The 23,227-nt window shown below is 47.2% G+C and overlaps 1 protein-coding gene across 2 annotated transcripts in view; it reads left to right on the top strand.

Moving 5' to 3' along the window:
• Positions 1-23,227, top strand: part of TECTA (tectorin alpha) — a gene marked incomplete at its 5' end in the record, with an annotated part of 118,912 nt that overhangs the window by 45,781 nt on the left and 49,904 nt on the right. For both annotated transcript variants that reach the window (XM_084868413.1, XM_084868412.1), the window contains one exon: positions 8,900-9,099. In XM_084868413.1, the coding sequence (XP_084724539.1) occupies positions 8,900-9,099 (200 nt within the window). The remainder of the gene's footprint in view (positions 1-8,899; positions 9,100-23,227) is intronic.

Here is a 23,227-nt window from a genome sequence, read left to right as displayed (position 1 = left end):
CTTCCAGATTGCTGATTCTGTACTCTGCTTCGTCTAATCTATTGTTGATTCCCTCTAATGTATTCTCCATTTCAGTTATTGTATTTTTTCATTTCTGACTGGTTCTTTTTATGTTTTCTATCTCCAATTTTATGTTTCCTATCTCTTTGTTGTTGAAGTTCTCATTAGATCATTGTGCATCCTTATAACCTGTGTTTTGAACTCTGCATCTGGTAGATTGCTTGTCTTTATTTTGTTTAGGCTTTTTTCCCCCTGGACTTTAGTTCTGTTCTTTCATTTAGGACATGTTTCTGTGTCTTCTCATTTTGACTGTCTCTCTGTGTTTGTTTCTATGTATTAGGTAGAGCTGCTACATCTTTTCTTGGTAGAGTGGCTTTATGTAGTGGCACAGTCTCCCTGGTCACCTGAGCCAGGTGTTCCAGATGTATCTCTTGGGTGTGGATGCCTTTCTGTTGTAATTTATGCTTGGTTGATCTTGGCTGGTTGCTCGGGATGATTGTTTGTGAGGACTGGTAATTACTACAGCAGAATAGTCGTGTAGGGGCTGACCCTATGAAGCAGGATTCACTTTAGTGGGGCTCTGGTGCCTGCCCTCTGAGTGTGTCATTTGTGGTGGTGGTGCTCTGGTGTGGTTTAAATCTGGCCACTCTGTGTTGGTTATGGGGCCTCTTGGTAGGGGCTCTGGTGCAGGCCAAGGTCGGTTGCTGCCTGTGCCCTACTTGGAGCTACTTGGTCTGAGCCATAAAGTTATCTGCAGATGGCCGCCACTTGTCCTGGGCTTGCAGGTACCTGAAGAGCCTAAGCTGTGAACTGAGGCAGCAGCTAGTGCCAGGATGAGGGCTGCATAGACATATGAGGCATGCTAAGGCCAGATACTGTTTGTTTGGGGTTTGTAAAACTTTGAGAGATTTTAGAAAAATCTCACAACATGAACCAAGATAGTCTGTTTGTAAGGAAAAGCCACTGGAAGCAGGTTGGGTGGACCTGAAAGTTGGGTGGGGCAAGGTGTCAGGGAGTCATAGGGCAGGACAAACAGTTTTAGATAGGTTAATGGAGACTCAGACACGATGCCCAAATGTGAGTGCAGGCTGGGTATTGAGAGGGATCAACAAAGGAACAATGGATTATGTCTGGGACACTTATGTCTGGGACAGAACTACTCCAGTCCTTGTCCTGAAACCAGACAATTAAGTTTTCCCTATATTTTCCTGTCAAGCTGCTGCCCCAGCGCTGGAGCTCGGAGTGAGTGAGACTGTCAGTAAGTCCATGTGTGTGTCCTTTAAGAGGAACTGCCTGGACTCCAGCAGCCTCTGTCTCACTCAGCCACGATCCCTGCTGGTTTTCAGGGACATCCCAGCAGCCAGAAGTTATGGGGACTTCTCTTCCCAGCACTGTAACCTTGGAACCTGGTGTGGGACTAGGACTCCTCCCTCCTCAGGGGAGATCTCTGCCATTGGGATGTCCCTCCCGATTCTTATCTGCCACAGGTGGGTATGGGACAGCTCCTTCTATCTGTCTCGATGTGGTTTCTTCTGTATATCCTTAAGTTGTAGGACTTCAGGAAGTTCTGAATGATGGCTGTTCAGTTGTAATTTTTATGTGGTCATGAGATGTGGCAAGCACAGCATTTACCTGTTTCACCAGCTTGACCCAATCATTTATATATAACACAGAGTCTGCAGCCGGTGTGGCTCAATGATTGAGCATCAACCAGGAGGTCACACGATTCCAGGTCAAGGGCACTCCCTCTCATCATTGATGTTTCTATTTCTCTCTCCTTCTCCCTTCCTCTCTGAAATTAATAATATTTATATTTTTTCAAATTCTAACGAAGGACCTATAGGAAAAGAGTTAGTTAGTAGGTTAGTTAGTTAGTTAGCTCTAGAACTTCATGGGCCCATTCTTTACTATTAATATATAGGCTTTGTCTAGTGTGTTAGTCTATCTATTTGATTCATATATGTCATGTATCAGACTTTGTGCTTATGACACACTGTAAGGTGTAGAGAGCCCCTGGATTCTAGCCTTGCCTTATCCTTGGAGCATTTCCTCCCTAGTTCTTAGTCTCCCCTCCCCCCCCCCCCCAATAATGCTGTGATACAGCCTTTGCCTACACCCTATGCTACAGAAACACCAGGAGGATAACATTGGGTCGTTGACAGACAGCAGCATGTTTTATGCATGCTAAATGGTATTCTTACACCAGTGGCTTGCTGGGCCAGTCCCTGTGCTGAACATTTCATCAGCATCATCTTATTTATTCTCTCCAGTGATCAAGTGAGTTGGCAAAACCCGAGACTCTGAGGAATTACATAACTTGCCTAAAGTTATACTATCTCAGTGGCAAAGTCTGAATTTGACCTTTCTAATCTCAAAGCTTATGCTCTTAACCCATACCGTATAATGGTACAATATGTACTGGAAACAATCTGCCTTCATCTAAGTCAGTGTACTAGGAAGAAACTGGAGGAGAAATCACTATTGCCTAGTGTTTTCCCATCTCAGTCTCCTTAGCTACACTGACTTCTGTTTAGATCTAGCTGCATAAAAATGCTACAGAGAGATGCCGAATGCTGGGGCTCTAAAGACGTGATAAGCCTTGGTCGCAGAGAACAAACTCCCTTTGCATTCTGGGGAAGGAGATTTGGATGAAAACCCAGAAACAGTGTTATAGTTTAATACTCCGCAGTTCATTTATATTCCACATAATTAGCTCATGTAGCACGTGGGAGGACAGGGGAAGGAGAGAAATGTGTTCATAGCATTTCATCCAGAATTGGCCCCCGAGTGAGGTGCTGGAGCCATGGTGCCAGGAGTGACTGGCACACTCATTGCCTCTGTAACTTCATAAACAGGCAACAAAAAGCCAGCGGCCAGGTAACCCCGGAGCCGCCGTGGGTTCATGGGGTCAGCCCAGGGCTGTGGCACCGGGGCCCTGAGCAGGTGCAAGTGTGGACAGAGTTTTGAGGACACTGCTTGCTCCATCCTGAGATCCACTGCAGGGGGCCCCTTCCCCTGCCCCCGGGGCACGGCTGAGCTGCCCTCCAGGAGGGCTGGGCTGGGAGAGGCACAGCATATGCCACGCCCTGGCTCCCCCTGCTGTGAGCAGATGTCACAGGAAGAATTGTTCTGAGGGGCTAATGCCAGGAACTCTCATCTTAACTGTGGGTCTCATATTTCTCACTTAAGAGGAGGAAAGGAACTGAGTTAGCAAGCCCGTGTGACATCACCTCTGAAGGCAAAGGTCTCCCTACCGCTTTGGAGCGAGGCCCCAGGGCTGACCATCGAGCGGGGTGAGGACGAAGGTTAGGAAGGGGATTTCGTGAAGGATCTGAAGACATTTTCCTGTCCTCCCACCCTTCGACCAGCAGCCTCTCTCCCCCTCCTTGAAGTTTGTCCCGGACACCAGTGGCCTCCTCAGCATGTTGCGGTGGAGAGCTGGGCCCAGGGCCCTCAGCGCAGTGTCCTCGCCTCAGCCTGGGACCCCATCCTGCCTGCCTCTGCTTCCCAGTGCCCATGGCATCTGTGTGGCCTCTGGACGGGGGAGGGCCGAGGAGGGCCGGAGAGATGGTGGCGCTGGCCGCAGAAAGGAAAGCTAACCCAGAGACAAGACCGTGTGGGTGAGGGTGGGGAGTGCACACATGGGGGCAGCTTAGTTTTTCATTTCAAATGTAAAAAGCAGAGAAAATCTGTGAGAGCCCGAGCCCAGCTCAGCCATTCAATCTGAGAGATGGGTGAGCAGAGACAGTGGGTCTTGAGTATTCTTGTTTGTGACCAGATCTGACCAACCACGAGAAGTAAAGGTGGGATGAATGCCCCTCCGCGTTCTCCGGAGAACTGACCCATCGGTGCCCAGGCTGCAATGAGAGGCGGTGCAGGAGGAAGGTTAGACGTGGCTCCGCTGAGCGGGTGGAGGCTGCTCCGACGGGCAGTGCGGTCAGCAGGCCTGGAGACGAAGTTAGTGCCAGTTCCTCACCTGAGACTGCACTCACCCGGTGGGACATCCCGGGGAGGGGAGGGAATCGTCTTGATTACTAACCGCTTCTCAAAATTCATTTAACTGAGTCTATCATGCTCTCAGAGCCTTAATAGGGGTGATTGCCTGGCCGGTGTGGCTCAGTGGGTGAGCATCGACCTATGAACTGGCCATGGTTCAATGCCCAGTCAGGGCACAGGCCCAGGTTGCAGGCCCAATCCCCAGTGTGGTGCGTACAGAAGGCAGTCGATCAAAGAGTCTCCTCATTGATGTTTCTCTCCCTCTCCCTTCCTCTCTGAAATCAATACAAATATATTTTAAACAATAAAATAAAATGAGGACTCACAGTGCTCGGGAGTGAAAGGAAGTAAGAGAAGAAAGCAGTCTGTGCATCAGGATCGGCTCTGACAAATGCCAGGCCTGCTCTATGGCCCATGTGGCTGTATAGCTGCACCCAGAGGCAGTGTGCTCCCCAGTGAGTGCTGCCTCCCCAGCAGTCAGGCCCGGCCCTGGGGCCTGGGGGCTCCCCTCATGCTGAAGGCACACACGGAGGATCAGGAGCGGGTGGTGTCCGCCAGCCGCCGTGGCATCACATGGGGTGGTGTCTCCTGCGCAGCCACAGGCCTGGTGCCTGGTCAGTGTCATCAGGCTGACTAGTATCATATCCTTCTCCCTGTCACCAGTGGCTGCTTCAGAGTCCTGGCTGCACAGTGTGGTACTGAGGGATCTTCTTACAGAGTCCTCCGGGGATCAGTGAGCTTCGGTGGAGTAACAAGGAAAGCTACTACTGCTCCTCCGACAGGGCCTGCTCTAACAGGAGCTACCACCTCACCCGGCATCATGCCAGAAGCTTTAAAAACTGGGTCTCGCTTTCTCTTATAATCACGTGATGAGGGAGATGTTATTGCGCCCATTTTACAGATGAGGAAAGAGGTTTAGACTGGGCAAGCAGCCTGCCCTGCGTGGCACTGCTGGTTAATGGCAGAGCAGGGCTCAAACCAGGCCACTCCACCCCCTGTCCATTCTGTCCTACAACATCGCTCTTCAGGGGCCAGGCATCCCGGCCCCCTGGGAGCCAAGGCCGGCTCAGCCCAGCCCTGGGAAGAGGCACCACGGGACCGTGTGGGAAGCCGGTGGAGAGCTGTCACTCAGCCCTCGTTACTTCACTGGGGTTGAGAGAATCAGTATTTGTAATTCAAAGTTTGTCTTTAAAACTCAAATGCTTATTAACCTCCTGCCATGTGCTCAATATTGAGGGTGCCATGAATGAGTCAGAAGACTAAAATAAGAAGTTCAAAGGTCAGGTGGGAGGAATGGGACCAGCCACTTGAAACAACAAAGGAAGGACCTTTTTAAGCCGGCAGTGTGTCTCCCAGCTGCTGAAACGTATTGTAGAGCCTCAGTCAGGGACACTGGGACATGAACAGAAAGACCCCCAAAAGAAGGTGAGAAACATAGAACAGGTCCAAACACCAAAGGAAAATGACTACAGAATAAAGTGGCATTTCAATTCATTGGAGAAAAATAGCTAAATTCCTCCTTCACCCTTCACTCCAAATAAAATTCAGACAAAACCAAAATTTAAAAATAGTGATGTTATGAAAGTACTAGAAAAACAAGGGAGTTTTGTTTGGTTGGGTTTGGTGACCTTGCAGTAGATACACCTTTCCTAAGCAAAACACCGAGAGCCATAAGGGAAACCTGACTACTTTACAATTTCAAATTTCTCCATATCAGAACACCATGGAAGCAATCAAATGCGTGTCTACAAAAGCAGAATCAGGGGACAAATGAAAAATATTTAATAACAACTGAATCACAAACACCTATTTTAATTTATAAAGATCTTATCCTCTCTAATAAAAGAATAATATGCAAATTGACCATCACTTCAACACACAAAATGGCTGCCCCATGTGGCCAAAGATGGCTGCCCCCATGTGGACACAAGATGGCCGCCATATGATGGCCAACAGGGGAGGGCAGTTAAGAGGGTCCAGGCCTGCAAGGGAGGGCAGTTGGGGGCAATCAAGCCTGCAGAGGAGGGCAGTTAGGGATGACCAAACCAGCAGAGGAGGAAAGTTGGCGGCAAACAGGCTGGCAGAGGAGCAATTAGGTATCAATCAGGCTGGCAGGGGAGTGGTTAGGGGGTGATCAGGCTGGCAGGCAGAAGCAGTTAGGGGCAATCAGGAAGGAGAGGCAGGCGAGTAGTTGGGAGCTAGCAGTCCTGAATTGTGAGAGAGATCCCAGATTAGAGAGGGTGCAGGCTGGGCTGAGGGCCACCCTCCCCCCTCCTCATCCCCACCCCCCCGCACGAATTTTGTGCACCAGGCCTCTACCCTGTTTCCCTGAAAATAAGACAGTGTCTTATATTAATTTTTTCTCCCAAAGTTGCACTAGGTCTTATTTTCAGGGGATGCCTTATCTTTCCATGCACTAGGTCTTATTTTTGGAGGATGTCTTATTTCGGGGAAACACGGAAGTAATTTAATAAAACAAAATGTGAGAAGGCCATTGAAAGAGTTAACAGAGAAAGACACACAAATGGGTAGTAAACAGTGAGAAGAGATGGCCACACAGAGAATGGATGCAACAGATACAGCACTTTTAGTGTGGTAAAACACATATGGCAGGATTTGTGCATGTAAGCACTTCCAGTGCACACTCGGTGCCCTTAAGTGCCCATGTTGTGTGACCACCACCACCACCATCCACCATAACTCTTGTTATCTTGCAAAACTGAAATTCCCCACCCAATAAACAACAGCTCCCATTCCCAACGCCCAGTGACCAGTGCTCAAATTGCTGTCTCTGCCAACTTGAATACTTGAGATCCTAGTGTGAGCGGAGTCATGCAGTGTCCGTCTTTCATGAGCAGCTTATTTCACGTCATGCAGTGCCCTCAAGGAGCACCGATGCTGTATAAGTAGAACTTGCTTCCTTGTCAAAGCTGAATAATACTCTGTTTATGCTTATGCCTGTTTATCCATTCATTCATCGATGGCACTTGGGCTGCTTGTACATCCTAGCTATTGTGAATAGTGCTATGAACATGGCTGCACATATATCCTTTTGAGATATTTTTCCAAATATTTTGAGTATAGAGCTAGATGTGCAGTCATTGGACCATACAGTAATCTCCATGTTTAGTTTCTGAGGGCCTGCCCTAGTGTTTGCCACAGCAGTGACACCCTCACTTCAGAACCCACCCATGCACAAGAGCTCTAATTTCTCCACTTTGCTGACACTTGCTATTTTCCTGTGTATTTTTTAATGTGTGTTTTTATTGATAGTATTATAGATGTCTCCCCTTCTCCCCTCCCTTTCACCCTCTATCCTCCCAGCCCCAACCCACCCCCAGTCTTCACCCCCTATTGCCCATGGCCAGGGGCTGTGCATATAGGTATATTACTTCTTTGTTTATCTCTTCTAGTCCCCCCAACACCACATCGAGGTGTGTCAGTCTGTTCCCTGTCTATGCTTTGGGTCTTATTTTATTGGTCAATTCATTTTGTTCATTAGATTCCACAAATAAGTGAGGTCATGTAATGCTTATCTTTCTCTGACTGGCTTATTTCACTTAGCATGATGCTCCCCAGGTCCCTCCATGCTGTCCCGAAGGGTAAGATAGCCCCCTCCTTTACAGCTGCACAGTATTCCGCGGTGTAAGGCCCCACAGTGTTTTTATCCTGTGTGCTAGTAGCAGCCGTTCTAATGCGTGTGAGGTCTCATTGTCGTTGGGTTTGCATGTCTCTGATTGTTCGCGACCTAGACGTATTTTTTGTTCTTATTGGTCATTCGTAATCCTCCTTCATATATCTTCGCTGGCAGAATGTCTCCTCAGGGCCTGTGCCCACGTTTAAGTCAGGCTGGTGTTTATTTTGTTGTTGAGCTTTAGGAGTTCTCTATATGTTCTGGATGCAATCCCTTGGAGCCACAGCAGTTAGCTTTTCGTATATCCGAGGAGCAGGAGCTTTGGTGATGAGCAGTCCAGGGGAGTGTGGGGTCACCGTCCTCCTGCTGCGCCAGGGGGTGGGGGTGGAGAGGGGAGTGGCGCAGCCTCTTCAGAAGGCAGGGCAGTGGCATCTGTCAGGAATTTAAAGGTACAGACCCTCTGACCCAGTCATTTCACTTTCAGGGATTGTACAGGTTCACTCAGGAGGGAGGGAAATGTATGTACAAGCATGTTCACGCAGCAGCACAAACACATAAATCTATCACACGGCAATGCGAGTGCAGTAGGAATTCTCACATGTCGGTGGCTGTGCTGTCTATGTGCACCTCTAAAGCTAGCTCCTGTGAGGCCCCGAGTAGACTCTTTAATGATGGCTCACACTCATGGCACACCCTGCTCAGCACTGCTTCTGAGCTCACAGGTCATGAAGTAGGAGCTGGGTGTCTGCTTGTCACAGATTGAGGCCCTGGCCGCTCATCTCTGGCTCCAGAGCCCCCTCTTTGCCAGAACCTTAACCGCTTTCCATGACAGCACCTGCAGGTGGAGCCTCAGAGCAGAGCTGAGGGGTCTGCGTACCCACCTCCACCTTCTGGGAGACCAGGGCAGTGGCTGCCCTCCCAAGCTGCGGCCTGGAAGGGAAGCTGAGAGGAGGGGGCGCTCGGGCTGTCTGAGGGGGGGTTGATGGAGGCCTGGGGAGGGGGGTGTGGTGGGCTGGGGGGGGGCAACTGGCTGAGGGAGAGCGGAGTGGGTGCTCAGGCCGGTGGGGGTGCCTGCTGGGGCGGATGGAGAGGGTGTAGGGAGGCGGGTTAGGGGAGCAGAGGACAGTCTGTGAGGAACCTCCTGGGCCTCCACCTGCTCTGCTCGCCCGCCCTTTCCTAGAGGTCCTGGCTGGGGCTCCCCAGAGCAGAGGGTGATGGAGCGGGGCGCCCCCCTCCCCGTTCCGGTGCTGAGCCTCTGTGTCCTTGCAGCCGTCACCTGCCCGCCGCACAGCCACTACGAGAGCTGCGTGAGCGTGTGCCAGCCGCGCTGCGCCGCCATCCGCCTCAAGAGTGACTGCGGCCACTACTGCGTGGAGGGCTGCCAGTGCGACGCAGGCTTCGTGCTCAACGGCCGCAGCTGCATCCCGCCGCCCAGCTGCGGCTGCTACGCCGACGGCAAATACTACGAGGTGGGCCCTGGGGCTCCGCTGGGCAGTTCCCGGCTCCGTCCATCCCATTCAACCCGTTCATCCCGCCCATCCCATCCATCCCGTTCATCTCATCCATCCTGTCGATCGTCCATCCACCCATCCCGTCCACTCGTCCATCCCATCCACTCCGTCCATCTGTCCATCCCATCCACTCCATTCATCCTGTCCATCCCATCCGTCCCATCCATCCCGTCCACTCCATCCACTCCGTCCATCCTGTCCATCCCGTCCGTCCCATCTATCCTGTCCATCCCGTCCTTCCCATCTATCCCGTCCACTCCATCCACTCCATCCACTCCGTCCACTCCGTCCATCTGTCCATCCCGTCCACTCCATCCATCCCGTCCATCCCGTTCATCCCGCCCATCCCATCCATCCCGTTCATCTCATCCATCCTGTTCATCCGTCCATCCGCCCATCCCGTCCACTCCGCCCATCCTGTCCACTCCCGTCCGTTCCGTCCCGTCTGTCCCATCCATCCTGTCCATCCCATCCATCCGTCCATCCTGTCCATCCTGTCCACTCCATCCATCCGTCCATCCCATCCATCCCATCCACTTTGTCTATCCCGTCCATTCGGTCCATCCAGTACATCCCGTCCATCCCGTCCGTCCAGTCCGTCCCATCCATCCATCCACCCTGTCCATCCAGTCCACTCCGTCCATCCCGTCCATCCGTCCATCCCATCCATCCCGTCCATCCTGTCCATCCTGTCCATCCCGTCCACTCCATCCATCCCATCCATTCCCTCCACTCCATCCATCCCGTCCACTCTGTCCATCCCATCCATCCTATCCATCCAGTCCATTCCGTCCATCCCGTCCATCCGTCCATCCCATCCATCCCATCCATCCCATCCATCCAGTCCACTCCGTCCATCCTGTCCATCCGTCCATCTCGTCCATTCTGTCCATCCCATCCGTCCCGTCCATCCCTTCCGTCCCGTCCGTCCCGTTTGTCTCACCGGTCCCATCCATCCGTCCATCCCGTCCATCCATCTGGGCGCTGCGGGGTGTGCTGCTCCACATCCACCTCTCTCTCTCTCTCTCTCTCTCTCTCTCTCTCTCTCTCTCTCTCTCCCTAAAAGTCAATGGGAAAACAAAAAGAAAGAAAGAGGGGGACCCGGTCGGCCATCCGCGGTGAAGACTGGGGGCCTTTGCAGGAGGGAGGGCACAGGCGGAGACCGCTGGGTGCTGGGCGTAGACATGTATGCGGTCTCACACCCCTCCCTCCCCCCTCTGATCTCGGACCACCCCTCCCTCCACCAGGCCTGTCTCCTGCATCTCCCGCCCCCCCCCCCTCCTCCCCTGCCAACTGGTTTGAATGCCAGGAGGGAGGCGCTGGGAGAGCTGAGAGCTGTGCCCTGACCCAACAGGCAGCGACTCAGCCAGGGACCCTTCACCGGGGACAGGCCCGGAGGCTGGGCGTGGCTTTGCCTTCTGGCCACTGAGGCTTCGGGGGCCGAGCCAAAGCCCTGGGCTCCCCCCCCCCCACCACCACCCAGGCCGCCCCCCATCCGACCTCGCTCCCTCTGGAGGGGCCGAGAGGCCCTGATGGCCCCATCCTTTGTGCATCACTAAATCCTCCACTTTTCCTTTATACATTTTCTTATTTTAACTTAAGTTACATTTTATTTGTCATCACAGCGGACGTTAGTATCACATTGGTGATCAGACAGGATATAGCTGACTACAGGCTCCTCTCAGGAACCCCGTGCCCATCCCACACCCACACTGGGGTGCGTCCCCGGTGAGCGGCAGGTTCGGCAGCAGGTCCCGGATCTGCCCCAGAGCCTGTGCCCGCCTGGTGCTGGGCCATAAAGTATGTTCCCCGAAGGAGCTCCAAGGAAACTTTAAATGCACTTTAAAGAACAAAAAAAAGTGAAAAGTAATACCAATTTTAAATTAAAAATAATAGCAGCATTTACAGATTGAATTGAAATGTCAGAATTGGAAATAAGCTAGATAATATAAGGCCCCAGCTGAGAGGTTTGCGACGCAGAAGCAAGACACGAATATCAGGCGATTAAAAGGGGGAGGTTTTAATCTGCGCTCCCTGGCGAAACTCGCTGGTCTGAGGGTGGGCCAGGGAAGTCCACGCCTGTGCCAGAGCGGCAGCAACCAGTCCAAGCTAGGAAGGCCCTAGGAAGGCACCAGCTAGCCGGCTATCTTTGTCACCATCCGCCTTGCAGATGCTTGCATTGGCTTGAGTCTCCCCGCCCCGCCCCCCCTTGACCTAACATCCTGGCCTTTTGGTGGTAGGGGGCGCTGAAATCATTCTGACTGCTTCCTGCTGACCAGGGGCGAAGAGGGTTGGGAATGTTAAAGGCCAGGGTCAGGCAGAGGCAGATCTGAGGGCAGCCGAGTGTAGGGATGGAGCAGGAGCTGGTTTACAGTCACCCAAGACATTTCAGAGATCCGGGAGCAGATGAGTTTGAGGAGGCAGGGAGCTTGGGGGAGAAAAAAGACACAGATTAGAATTAGGGGCCCTATCAGGGGTAAGATCCAGGTAGCTAAAGGGCTTTGGAATCAGCGGAAAAGAGCGTTGTCCCGCAAGTGTCTTGCACGTAATTCTTCACTCAGCTTAGTCAGGGTCTGCACGTTCTGTTCACCACTTCGGACTCGTTGATGTAGTAGCAGCATTCTTCTTGAAGGAACATGCAGGTTCCTCCTCTTTCCGCAGTAAGAAGGTCTAGGGCCCTTCAGTTCTGCAGGGCTATTTGGGCTACCGATGTTACTTGCCACTGTAGGGAAGCTAAGGAGGTAGTGGTAGACTCCAGGGCTATCTGGAGTTTGTCACTGAAATCCTGAGCAGAGATTATGCTGTTACCCAGGCCCTCCCCCCCAAGCTAGGCCTATTGAGGCAGCGATACTTACCCCCAACATGACAGGGAGGAAGGTGGCCTGGTGGGCCCAGGAGTGGGATGAAGGCAATGACTAGGAGGGTAAGGAGTGGGGGCTCCCGAACTGTGAGAGGGATATCCAATGCTGGCTTAGGCCTGCAGGCTGACATCCCCCAAGGAGTCCTGGGCTGCAAGAGGGCACAGGCCAGGCTGAGGGGACCCCCCCCCCCAAGTGCACAAATTTTGTGCACCAGGCCTCTAGTTAGTACTATAAACAGAACTCACTGCTTTTCATCAGGAAGTTAGTGACTTTTCACAATAGCTTATATCTGCTGACTCACAAAACAAATGATTCACATTTACTTGTCTCAGTTCAGACAAAATTGGAGGCTTGTTGACTCCACAGATTTCTTTGGCAATCAAAAAAGAGAGAACGTGGCTAGCTGTTAGCATGGAGGGCAGTTCCCTGGCTACAGCTACCGAGTCTGACTGAGCCGAGGAGCGCGGCCAGGCGGGCACTGTCCTGGGTGCTGTGTCTCCACCTCGCTCTCCTGGGGGTGGTGCTTACCCCTCACCAGATCCACACGCGCGCACATGCAGTTTGACTCTTTATCAGAAAGAGCCCAGGCCATCCACTCAATTATTCTGCCAACGGGAGGCAGCTGGCCCCTAGAATATTCTACAGGTCTGGAAGGAGGGAAGACATGGGTCCAGGAATGACCTTGCTTTGAGGACTAAAGTTATCAGCAGTGGCATCTTGAAGTGGATTGAGGACAACTGTCTTGGAAGATGCCCGTTATCTGCTTACCCTCCAATCTCAGTCCTCCGGAGCTGACAGCCAGGGCTCTGGGAAGTCTGTGTCTCAGCAGAAAACAGCGGCCGACAGAAGGGAGCCCTCCGTGCATGGTGAGCACATCTCTGCCCGGCACTGTGTTGGTAAAGTGAGTTGGTGCAGGTGTGCCCAGTCTCTGTGCCCAGTCTCTGGGCTGTAGCCTGCTAGTCAGGACCACACCCACCTGGACAACCATGACAATTTCCCAGGGTCCTCTGGGGTTCCCGGTCTAGCACAAGTGCAAGGTGCAGAGCACAGACTCTGCCAAAGAAAGTCGGGTCTCAGAGCGCCGCCCGCTTGGAAGAGTGCAGACAGGCCCCCCATGGCCTGAGCTGCAGGTGTTATAACCATGCCGGGTCCTCGCCGTCACAGCCGCTGTGGGTTAGCCAGGGCCTGCTCCGTCAGGAACTGTGCTTCACACGTTTAATTTAAGCTTAACAAGTGCCCTGCAGACAGGGAAAATTAGCTACAGTTGACATTGAACATTGCATTGCTTGCAGATGTGGCATAGTGCTTAGACATTTACGTAGCTTACAGTGTGATCCCTCGCTAAGGCTTGCACCCACCTGACACCGTACATAGATATTAGAGTATTATTAGAGCCCAACACACGATTGAAATTGTGCGAGGATGTGCCCTGCGGGGGGCTGGGACCCAAGCCTGATGCGTGCAGCACCGGCTACCGTGGGAGTCAGGCCGGATCGGCATTGCGGGAGGCCGGCCCCGGGGGCCTGGACCCACACCTGGCTCACAGCGTCCCCGGCCCCCCTGCCTGTGTCCACTCCAGAGCTGTCCGAACCACCACCGCACCAGCTCAGGCAGGCCCTCCCGCCTCTGTCTCCATCTCTGCTCTGGGCCTCACCTGCACACGCAGCCTCCTCCTGTCTGCTTGTGGCCCATTTGGAGTTCCATTGATCTGTGTCTGATTTTATGCCAGTACCATACTTTTTTTTAATAAATATATTTTTATTGATTTTTTACAGAGAGGAAGGGAGAGGGATAGAGAGCTAGAAACATTGATGAGAGAGAATCATGGATCAGCTGCCTCTTGCACGTCCCCTACTGGGGATGTGCTCACAACCAATGTACATGCCCTTGACGGGAATCGAACCTGGGACCCTTCAGTCCGCAGACCAATGCTTTATCCACTGAGCCAAACCGGTTTCAGCAATACCATACTTTTTTATTATTATGACCTCATAATATATTTTGATATCAGGTAGCATAACTCTACCTTTGTTCTTCTTTCTCAAGATTGCTGTAGCTATTCAGGATCTTTTATGGTTTCATATAAATTTTAAAATTATTCTAGTTTTGTGAAAGGTGCCATTGTATTAAATAGAAATTGCATTGAACCAATAGATTTCTTCGGGCACTATATATATTTAATTATGTTATTTCTTCATATTCGTGAGCATGGTATCTACTCCCATTTATTCAGATCTTCTTCAATTTCTTTCTTCAGTGTCTCATAATCTTCTGAGTACAGGTCTTTTTCCTCTTTGGTTAAATTTATTCATAGGTATTTTTAAAGCAATTGTAAACTTCCCTTTCTGACAGTTCACTATTGGTATATTAAAATGCAGCCCATTTCTGCTAATTTACTCAGTTCATTTCTCAGTTCTGGTAGTTTGGGGGGATCTTTAGGGTTCTGTATACACAGTATCATGTCATCTGCAGTAATGACAGTGTTACTTCTTTTCATTTTGGGGGCCTTTTATCTTTTTCTTCCTCTGATAGCTGTGCCTGGAACTCCTGAGACTGTATTGAATGGGAGTGGTTATTGGGGGTATCCTGATCTTCTTCCTGGTCTTAAGTACAGTGCTACCTTTCCTGTTGAGTATGATGTTAGCTGTGGTTTTGGCATAAATGGCTTTTATTATTTTGGGTACATTCCCTTTATTTCCACTTTGCTGAGAATTTTTATAATAAACTAGAGGCCCTGTTCACAAAATTCATGCACAAGGAGGGGATGTCCCTCAGCCCAAACTGCACCCTCTCCAATCTGGGACCCCTAGAGAGATGTCTGACTGCCTGTTTAGGCCCAGTCCCATGAAACGGGCAGTCAGACATCCCTTTCACAATCCAGGACTGCTGGTTCCCAACTGCTCACCTGCCTGCCTTCCTGATTGCCCCTAACCACTTCCTGCCAGCCTGATCACCCCTAACCACTCCCCTGATAGCCTGATTGATGTCTAACTGCTCCCCTGCCAGCCTGTTTGCCCCCAACTTCCCTCCTCTGTCAGCCTGGTCACCCCTAACTGCCCTCCCCTGCAGGGTTGATCACTTCCAACTGCTCTCCCTGGCAGGCCTTGTCCCTCTAACTGCCCTTCCTTCTAGGCCTGGTGCCTCCTAGTTGCCCTCCCTTGCTGGCCATATTGTGGTGGCCATCTTGTGTCCACATGGGGGCAGGATCTTTGACCACATGGGGGCAGCCATCTTGTGTATTGGAGTTATGGTCAATCTGCATATTACTCTTTTATTACATAGGATAGAGGCCTGGTACATGGGTGGGGGCCAGCTGGTTTGCCCTGAAGGGTGTCTTATATCAGAGTGGGGGTTCCCTTGGGGTATAGGGCAGCCTGGGCAAGGGGCCTGTGGTGCTTTGCAGGCCAGCCATGCCCTCCGGCAACCCAAGCGGAGGCCCTGGTATCTGGGGTTTATTTACCTTTTACAATTGAAACTTTGTACCCTTGAATGGAGGCCTTGGCCCTCCAAGGTGTGTGGAAAGCTTGGCTTCCTCCATTGCCAGGATAACCCAAGCTCTTTCTTGTTCTCTGTGGCCTCAGCCATCTTGGTTGGGATTAATTTGCATACTCGCTTTGATTGGGTGATGGGGTGGCTTGTGGGTGTAGCGAAGTGATGGTTAATTTGCATATTACTCTTTTATTAGGTGGGATTAGGTAGGATGAGTGCTGTATTTTATCTGATGTGTTTTCTGTATCTATTGATATGATCATATGATTTTTATCTTTCATTTTGTTTATGAGGTATAACACATTAATTGATTTTTGGATGTTGTGCCAACCTTGTATCCCAGTAATAAATGATCTTTATAATGTACTAGTGGCCTGGTGCATGAAATTCATGCACATTAAAAGGGGATTAATTGGAGGAAACATTTTAATATTGCTATTTGCCCTTTCTCTGTAATAAAAGTGTCAGAGATTAAAGAAAATTAGTAAAATGTATATGAAAATCTTCCTCCTGTCAGAGTCTGGGGTGCACTGCAGGACCCAGAGTCAATTCCCCCCCCACCTGCGGCACCCCAAAATCATGTGAGACCCAGACCCAGCCAGCCCTCCCCCACATTGGGCAAGATCCAGACCCGGCCAGCCCACCCTTGTCAAGCCCCACTGGGTGGGGGGCTCAGCCTTAGGTCTCCCAGAGCACCCTCAGATCCGCCATCCCATTGCCAGGGCAGGTGGCACAGCCTGAGGTTCCCCAGCCCAGCACCAGGGTGGGGGGCGCACCTTGAGGTCCTCTGTCAAGCCCTGCCAGGCAGGTGATATGGCCTGAGATCCTCTATCAAATCCCACTGGGAGGGGGATGCAGTCTGAGGTCCCCCATCAAGCCCCACCAGGTGGGGGACACAGCCTCGGGTCCCCCAGACCGGCATGGGGGCCTGGCCTGAGGTTCCCCGGCTCAGCACCAGGGTAGAGGTTGCACCTTGAGGTCCCCTGTAAGGCCCCACCGTGTGGGGACTGTGGCCTAAAGTCCCCTGTCAACCTCTGCCGGGCAGGGGGGCGTAGGCTCAGATCCCCTGTCCTGGCCCAAGGCCACACAGTCTCAGGTCCCAGCTGATGTTCCTTAAGGCTTGTTATGGGAACTCGGCCTCTACTGTGGGTGCAGCCATCTTGTGTTATGGAATCCTCGCCTATGTTGTGGGCACAGCCATCTTTGTGATGGGGTGATGGTCAATTTGCATATTCCCTCTTTATTAGATAGAATTGCTGAACTTGGTGTGTTAATACTTTGTTGAGGATTTCTGCATGTATGTTTCTCTGGGATATTGGCCTGTAATTTCCCTTTTTTGTGGTGTCTTTATCTGGTTTTAGAATTAAAATAATGCTGGCCTCACACAATGACTTTGGATGTTTTCCCTCTTGAATTTTTTTGAATAGTTTGGGAAAGATGGGTACAAGTTCTTTTGAGTCTTTGGTAAAATTTACCTGTGAAGCCACCTGGTCCAGGACATTTTTGCTTGAAAGCATTGTTTGTTTGTTTGTTTTGTTTGAAAGCGGGTTTTTTTTGTTTGTTTTTAATTTACTGCTTTACTGCTTTTTCATTAGTTGTATTTGTGCTGTTCAGATTTTATTTTTTTCTTTTTACTTAGTTTTGGAAGATTGTATGTTTTTAGGAATTGATCTGTTTCTTCCAGATTGTTTAATTTGTTGGCTTGTTGTTTTCCATGATATTTTCTTACAATCCTTTGAATTTCTGTCATGTCAGTGTTACTTCTCCTCTTTCATTTCTGATTTTATTTATTTGGGTCCTTTCTCCTTTTTTTCCTGCAAAGTCTGGCTAAAAGTTTATCAGCTTTATTTATCTTTTCAAAGAATCAGGTCTTGGTTTCACCCATCTTTTGTATTGTTTCTTTATACAATTTTGTTTATTTTCATTCTGATCCTTATACTTTTTTTTCCCTTCAACTCACTGTGGGCTTTGTTTGTTGTTCTTTCTCCATTTCCTTTTGGTGTAAGTTTAGATTTTATATTTTAAATTTTATTGTTTCTTACAGTAGGCTTATAATGCTTGAATTTCACTCTTAGAATTGCTTTCACTCTGTCCCTTACATTTTGAATTGTTGTGTTTCCATTTTCATTTGTCTCAAGGTATCTTTTTATTTCTTCCTCAATCTCATTGTTAACCCATTAATGGTTTAGTAACATGTTATTTAGTCTCCATGTGTTTGTGTGTTTATCACTTTTCTCCTTTAATTGATTTCTACTTTCCTGTAACTGTGGTTAGAGAAAATGCTTGATATGATTTTAATCTTCTTAAATTTAATTATGTAGCCTAATATGTGGTCTTTTCTGGGAAATGTTTCATGTATATTCTACTGAAAAAGAATGTATATTCTACAGCTTAGGGATGAAATGTTCCAAACATCTCAATTAAGTCCATCAGGTCTAATGTGTCAGTTAAAGCCTGCTCCTGGCCAGTTTTCAGTCTAGACGATCTATCCATGAAGTGTTTGTCTCCTACTGTTGATCTCTCCCTTCAGGTATTTGCTCTATGTATTTTGGTGCATTACACTGGGTGTATGAATGCTTGCAAGAATGGTATCTGTTTGTTTTCTTGATCCTTTATAATTAGTAAATGTCTTCCTTTGTCTCCTTACACCCTGTAAAGTATGTTTTATCTGATATAAGTATTGCTGCCCCAGCTTTTGTTTTATTTTCATTTGCATGAAATTCTTTTAATCTCATTACTTTAGGCTTTTTGTGTTTTTTGGTCTGAAGTAGGTAGATGTAGATAGCATATATTTGGGTCTTGTATTGTTATCAATTCAGCCACCTCTTGTCTTTGATTGGAGCAGTGAGTTAAGTTCATTGGAGTAGTTAGTTTAGTTCATATTTAGTCTTTTTTGGAATTTTTAGGGGAATTCCTTTTATTTTTTTTCCTCTATATTCTATTTTCCCTTTACCATTTATTCCCCCGCCCCCCATTCCTTCTACCACCTCCAACCGCTCCCTTCCCCACACTGTTGTCCACATCTGAGAGTTTTCTCTCTCCAGAGCTGTCAGCCTGCCCTTCATCTATGAGTTTGTCTTTATTTTGCTGGTTAATTCAGTTTGTTTATTAAATTCCACATATGACTGAAATCATGTGGCACTTGTCTTTCTCTGACTGGCTTATTTCACTTAGCACAATGTTCTCCAGGTCTATCTCCAAGCTGTCACAAAAGATAAAATGTTCTTCTTTTTATGGCCAAGCAATATACCATGGTGTACATGTACCACAGCTATTTATCTGCTCAAGTACTGATGGGCACTTAGGCTGCTTCCAGATGTTGGCTACTGTAAATAACACTGCTATGAACATAGGGGGCATGCATTCTTATATTCTTTTGAATAGTGTTTTGGGTTTCTTCAGATAAATTCCCAGAAGTGGAATTGCTGGGTCATAAGGCAGTTCCATTTTTAATTTTATTTTATCCTCACCTGAGGATATTTTTTCCATTGATTGTGGAGAGAGCAGAAGGGAGGAAAGGAGAGGTGAAGGAGGAGAGAGGAGAGAGGAGAGAGGAGAGAGGAGAGAGGAGAGAGAGAGAGAGAGAGAGAGAGAGAGAGAGAGAGAGAGAGAGAGAGAGAGAGAGAAAGAGAAAGATATGAAAGATGTGAAAGAGATACATTGTTTGGTTGCCTCACTCTGACCAGGTCCAGGGATCGAACCTACAACCCAGGTATGTTCTTTGGTCGGGAATTGAACCCATGACCTTCCAGTGCAGGGACAGTGCTCTAACCCACTGAACTACACCAACCAGACTCATTTTTTTTTGTGTGAAGAAACTCCATACTGCACCAATTTCTGCACCAGTCTGTATTCTCATCAATGGTACCCAAGTGCTCCCTTTTCCCCACATCCTCAGCAACACTTGCTGTTTGTTGATTTATTGATGATTCATTGACGACAGCCATTGTGATGGGTGTGAGGTGATATCTCATTGTGGTTTTGATTTGCATTTCTCTTATGGTTAATAACATTGAGGATCTTTTTTAAAAATATATATATTTTATTGATTTTTCACATACAGGAAGAGAGAGGGATAGAGAATTAGAAACATTGATGAGAGAGAATCATCGACCAGCTGCCTCTTGCACACTCCCCACTGAGGATGTGCCCGCAACTAAGGTACATGCCCTTGACCGGAATCGAACCCGAGACCTTACAGTCCACAGGCCGACGCTCTATCTACTGAGCCATACCGGTTTCAGCACATTGAAGATCTTTTTATAGGTCTATTGGCATCTGTCTGCCCTGTTTAGAGAAGTGACTATTCAGATCCTTTGCCCATTTTTTAATTGGATTGTTTTTTGGTGTTGTGTTTTATAAGTTCTTTATAAATTTTGGATATTAACCCCTATTGGATGTAACATTGGCGAATATGTTCTCCCATTCAGTGGGTTGTCTTTTAATTTTGTTAATGGTTTCCTCTGCTGTGCAAAACTCTTTAGTTTGATGTAGTCCCTTTTGTTTATTTTTATTCTGTTTACCTTGCCTAAGGAGATATATCAGAAAAAATATACTGCTACCAGAAATACATGCGATTTTACTGCCTATGTTTTCTTTTAGGATTTTTATGATTCTGAGCCAAACATTTAAGTCTTTAATCCATTTTGAGTTTATTCTTGTGTATGGTGTAAGAAAGTTGTTTAATTTTTTTTTTAACATATATGTCCAATTTTCCCAACACTAGTTATTGAGTAGATTATCTTTACCCCATTGTATGATTTTTTTCTCTTTTGTCAAGTATTAATTGACGATAAAGTTATGGGTTTATTTCTGGGATCTTTGTACTCTTCCACCAATCAATAGGTCTGTTTTTATGCCAGTACCATGCCCTTTGATTACTATGGCCTGGTAGCGTTGTTTGATACGACAGCATGATTTCTCCAACTTTGTTCTCTGTTCTCAAGATCACTATTGCTATTTGGGGTCTTTTGGAGTTCTATATAAATTTTTGGAATATTTGCTCTACTTTTGTGAAATTGTTGGTATCTTGATAGGAATTGCATTGAATCTGTAGATTGCTTTGGGTAGTATGGACATTTTAATGATGTTAATTATTTCTATCCATGAGCATGGCATATGCTTTCACTTATTTATATCTTCTTCAATTTCCTTCTTTGGTGTCTTATCATTTTCTTAGCGTAGGTCTTTTAAATCAGTTAAGTTTATTCCTAAGAATATTTTTCTTTTTGACACAATTGTGAATGGAATTGTTTTTTCAGTGCCACTTTCTGACAGTTCTTTATATAAAATGTGTATAAAAATGTCACTGATTTTTTGGATATTTATTTTGTATTCTGCTATATTAATGAATTCATTTACAGTTCTAGTAGTTTTGGGAGAAATCTTCAGGGTTCTCTATATACATTATGTTATCATCTGTGAATAATGACAGTTTTACTTCTTCCTTTCCAATTAGAATGCCTTTTATTCCTTCTTCTTGCCTGAGTGCTGTGGCTAGGAATTCCAGTACTGTGCTGATTAAGGGTGATGAAAACAAATACACCTGCCTTGTTCCCAGTCTTAAGTGAAATACTTGTAGTTTCTGCCCATTGGATATGGTGCTGGCTGTGGCTCTGCTGGACATGGGCTTTAATAGGTTGAGGAATGTTCCCTCTTTTTCCACTTTGCTGAGAGTTTTTATCAGAAAAGGGTGCAGTGTCTTATCAAATGCCTTTTCTGCATCTGTTGACATGATCATGTATTTTTTATCCTTCATTTGGTTTATGTGATGTGTCACATTTACTGATTAGCAAATATTTTACCAAACTAGAATCCCTGGGATTTTAACATCTATTATCATCAGGAATATTAGCCTATAATGTTCTTTTCTTGTCATGTTTTACCTAGTTTTGGAATTAGGATAAGGCTGGACTCATAGAATGAGCTTTGGAGTCTTGCCTACTCTTGAGTTTTTTGGAATACTTTGAGAAGAATGGTTGTTGTTTTTTTTGCATGGTGTGTGTGTGTGTGTGTGTGTGTGTGTGTGTGTGTGTGTGTTAATTCTCACCTAAGGATTTTTTTCCATTGCTTTTCAGAGGGAGAGGGAGAGAGAGAAACATAATGAGAGAGACACACACACATCAACTGGTTGCCTCCTGAACCCACCTCAGCTGGGGACATGGAGCAAACCTGCAACCCAGGCACATGCTCTTAACTGGGAATCAAACTGGTGACCCTGGTTGCGGGAGCTGACACGCCAGCCAAGGCAAGAAAGACTGGTTTCAATTCTTTGAATGTTTGGTAGAATCCACTTTTAAAGCCGTCCAGTCCAGCGCTTTTGTTCGTTGGGAGTTTTTGGTTACAGCTTCACTTTCATCAGTTGTAAACTAACTCCTCAGAATCTCTCATTCTTCCTGATTTAGTTTTGGAAAATTGTATGTTTCTAGAAATTTTTCCATTTCACCCTGATTATCTGTTGGCCTATAATTGTTTACAATATTTTCTCACAATCCTTTGCATATCTTTGGTGTCAATGTTATTTCTTCTTTCATTTCTGATTTTATTTCTCTCTCTCTCTCTTTTTTTTTTTTTTTTGATGAGTTTGGTGAAATGTTTGTCAATCTTATTTATCTTTTCAAAGAACCAGCTCTTGGGTTCATTGATCATTTATATTTTTTAGACTTTATTTCATTTATTTCTGCATTGATATATTTTATTTCCTTTCCTCTATTCACTCTGGGCTTTGTTTGTTGTTGTTCTTTGAGTTCACATAAGTGTAAAAGTGACATTGTTTATTTGAGCTTTTCTTTGTTTCTTGAGATAGGCCTCTAATGCTGTGACTTTCCTTCTTAGGACTATTTTTGTTGTGTCCCACAGATTTGGGGTTGTGATGTTCTCATTTTCATTTGTCTCGAGGTATCATCTGATTTCTTCCTTGATCTTATAGGTAACCCACTCTTGGTTTAGTAACATGTTATTTAACCTCCATGTCTGTGTGTGTTTTCCAGTTTTCTTCTTGTGATTGATATTGAATTTCATAGCATTATGGTCAGAGAAGATGCTTGATATGATTTCAGTCTTCTTAAATTTATTGAGACTGCTTTGTGTCTAACATGTGGTCTATGTTAGAAAACATCCCAGGTGCACTGGAAAAGAGTGTCTATTCTGCTGCTTTGGGTGAAATGGTTTGAAGACATAAATTAAATTCATTTAATCTAGAGTCTCCTTTGTAAGGCTGCTGTCTCCTTGTTGATGCTCTGTCTGGAAAACTATCCATTGATGTCAAAAGGGTGTTAAAACCCCCTACTATTATTTATATTGCTGTCCAAGTCTCCCTGATGTCCACCAAGATTTGCTTCACACACTCCGGTGCTCCTGTTTTGGGTGCATAAATGTTTACAAGGGTGAGGTCCTCTTGTTGCATGGCTCCCTTTATCTTTATGTGCTTTCCTTCTTGGTCTCTTACTATAACCTTAGTTTTAAAGTATCTTTTGTCAGACATAAGTATTGCTACCCCAGCTCTCTTTTTTCATTTACATGAAATATCTTTTTCTATCTCTGTGCTTTCAGTCTGTGCGTATCTTTTATTCTGAGGTGGGTTCTTTTTTTTTTTTTTTTTTTTTTTTTTTTGAGGGTCTCTTGAAGAGAGACCCACAAAATATATATGGGTCTTATTTTCTTATTCAGCAACTTCCTTATGTCTTTTGATTGGAGCATTTAAGCCATTTACACTTAAAGTGAATATGGATAGATAT

Source organism: Pipistrellus hanaki (assembly GCF_964339955.1).
Source record: "Pipistrellus hanaki genome assembly, chromosome: 19".
Classification (NCBI taxonomy): Eukaryota; Metazoa; Chordata; class Mammalia; order Chiroptera; family Vespertilionidae; genus Pipistrellus; species Pipistrellus hanaki.
Note: the sequence above shows the minus strand (reverse complement) of the source record. Positions and strands in the feature narration are given on the sequence as shown.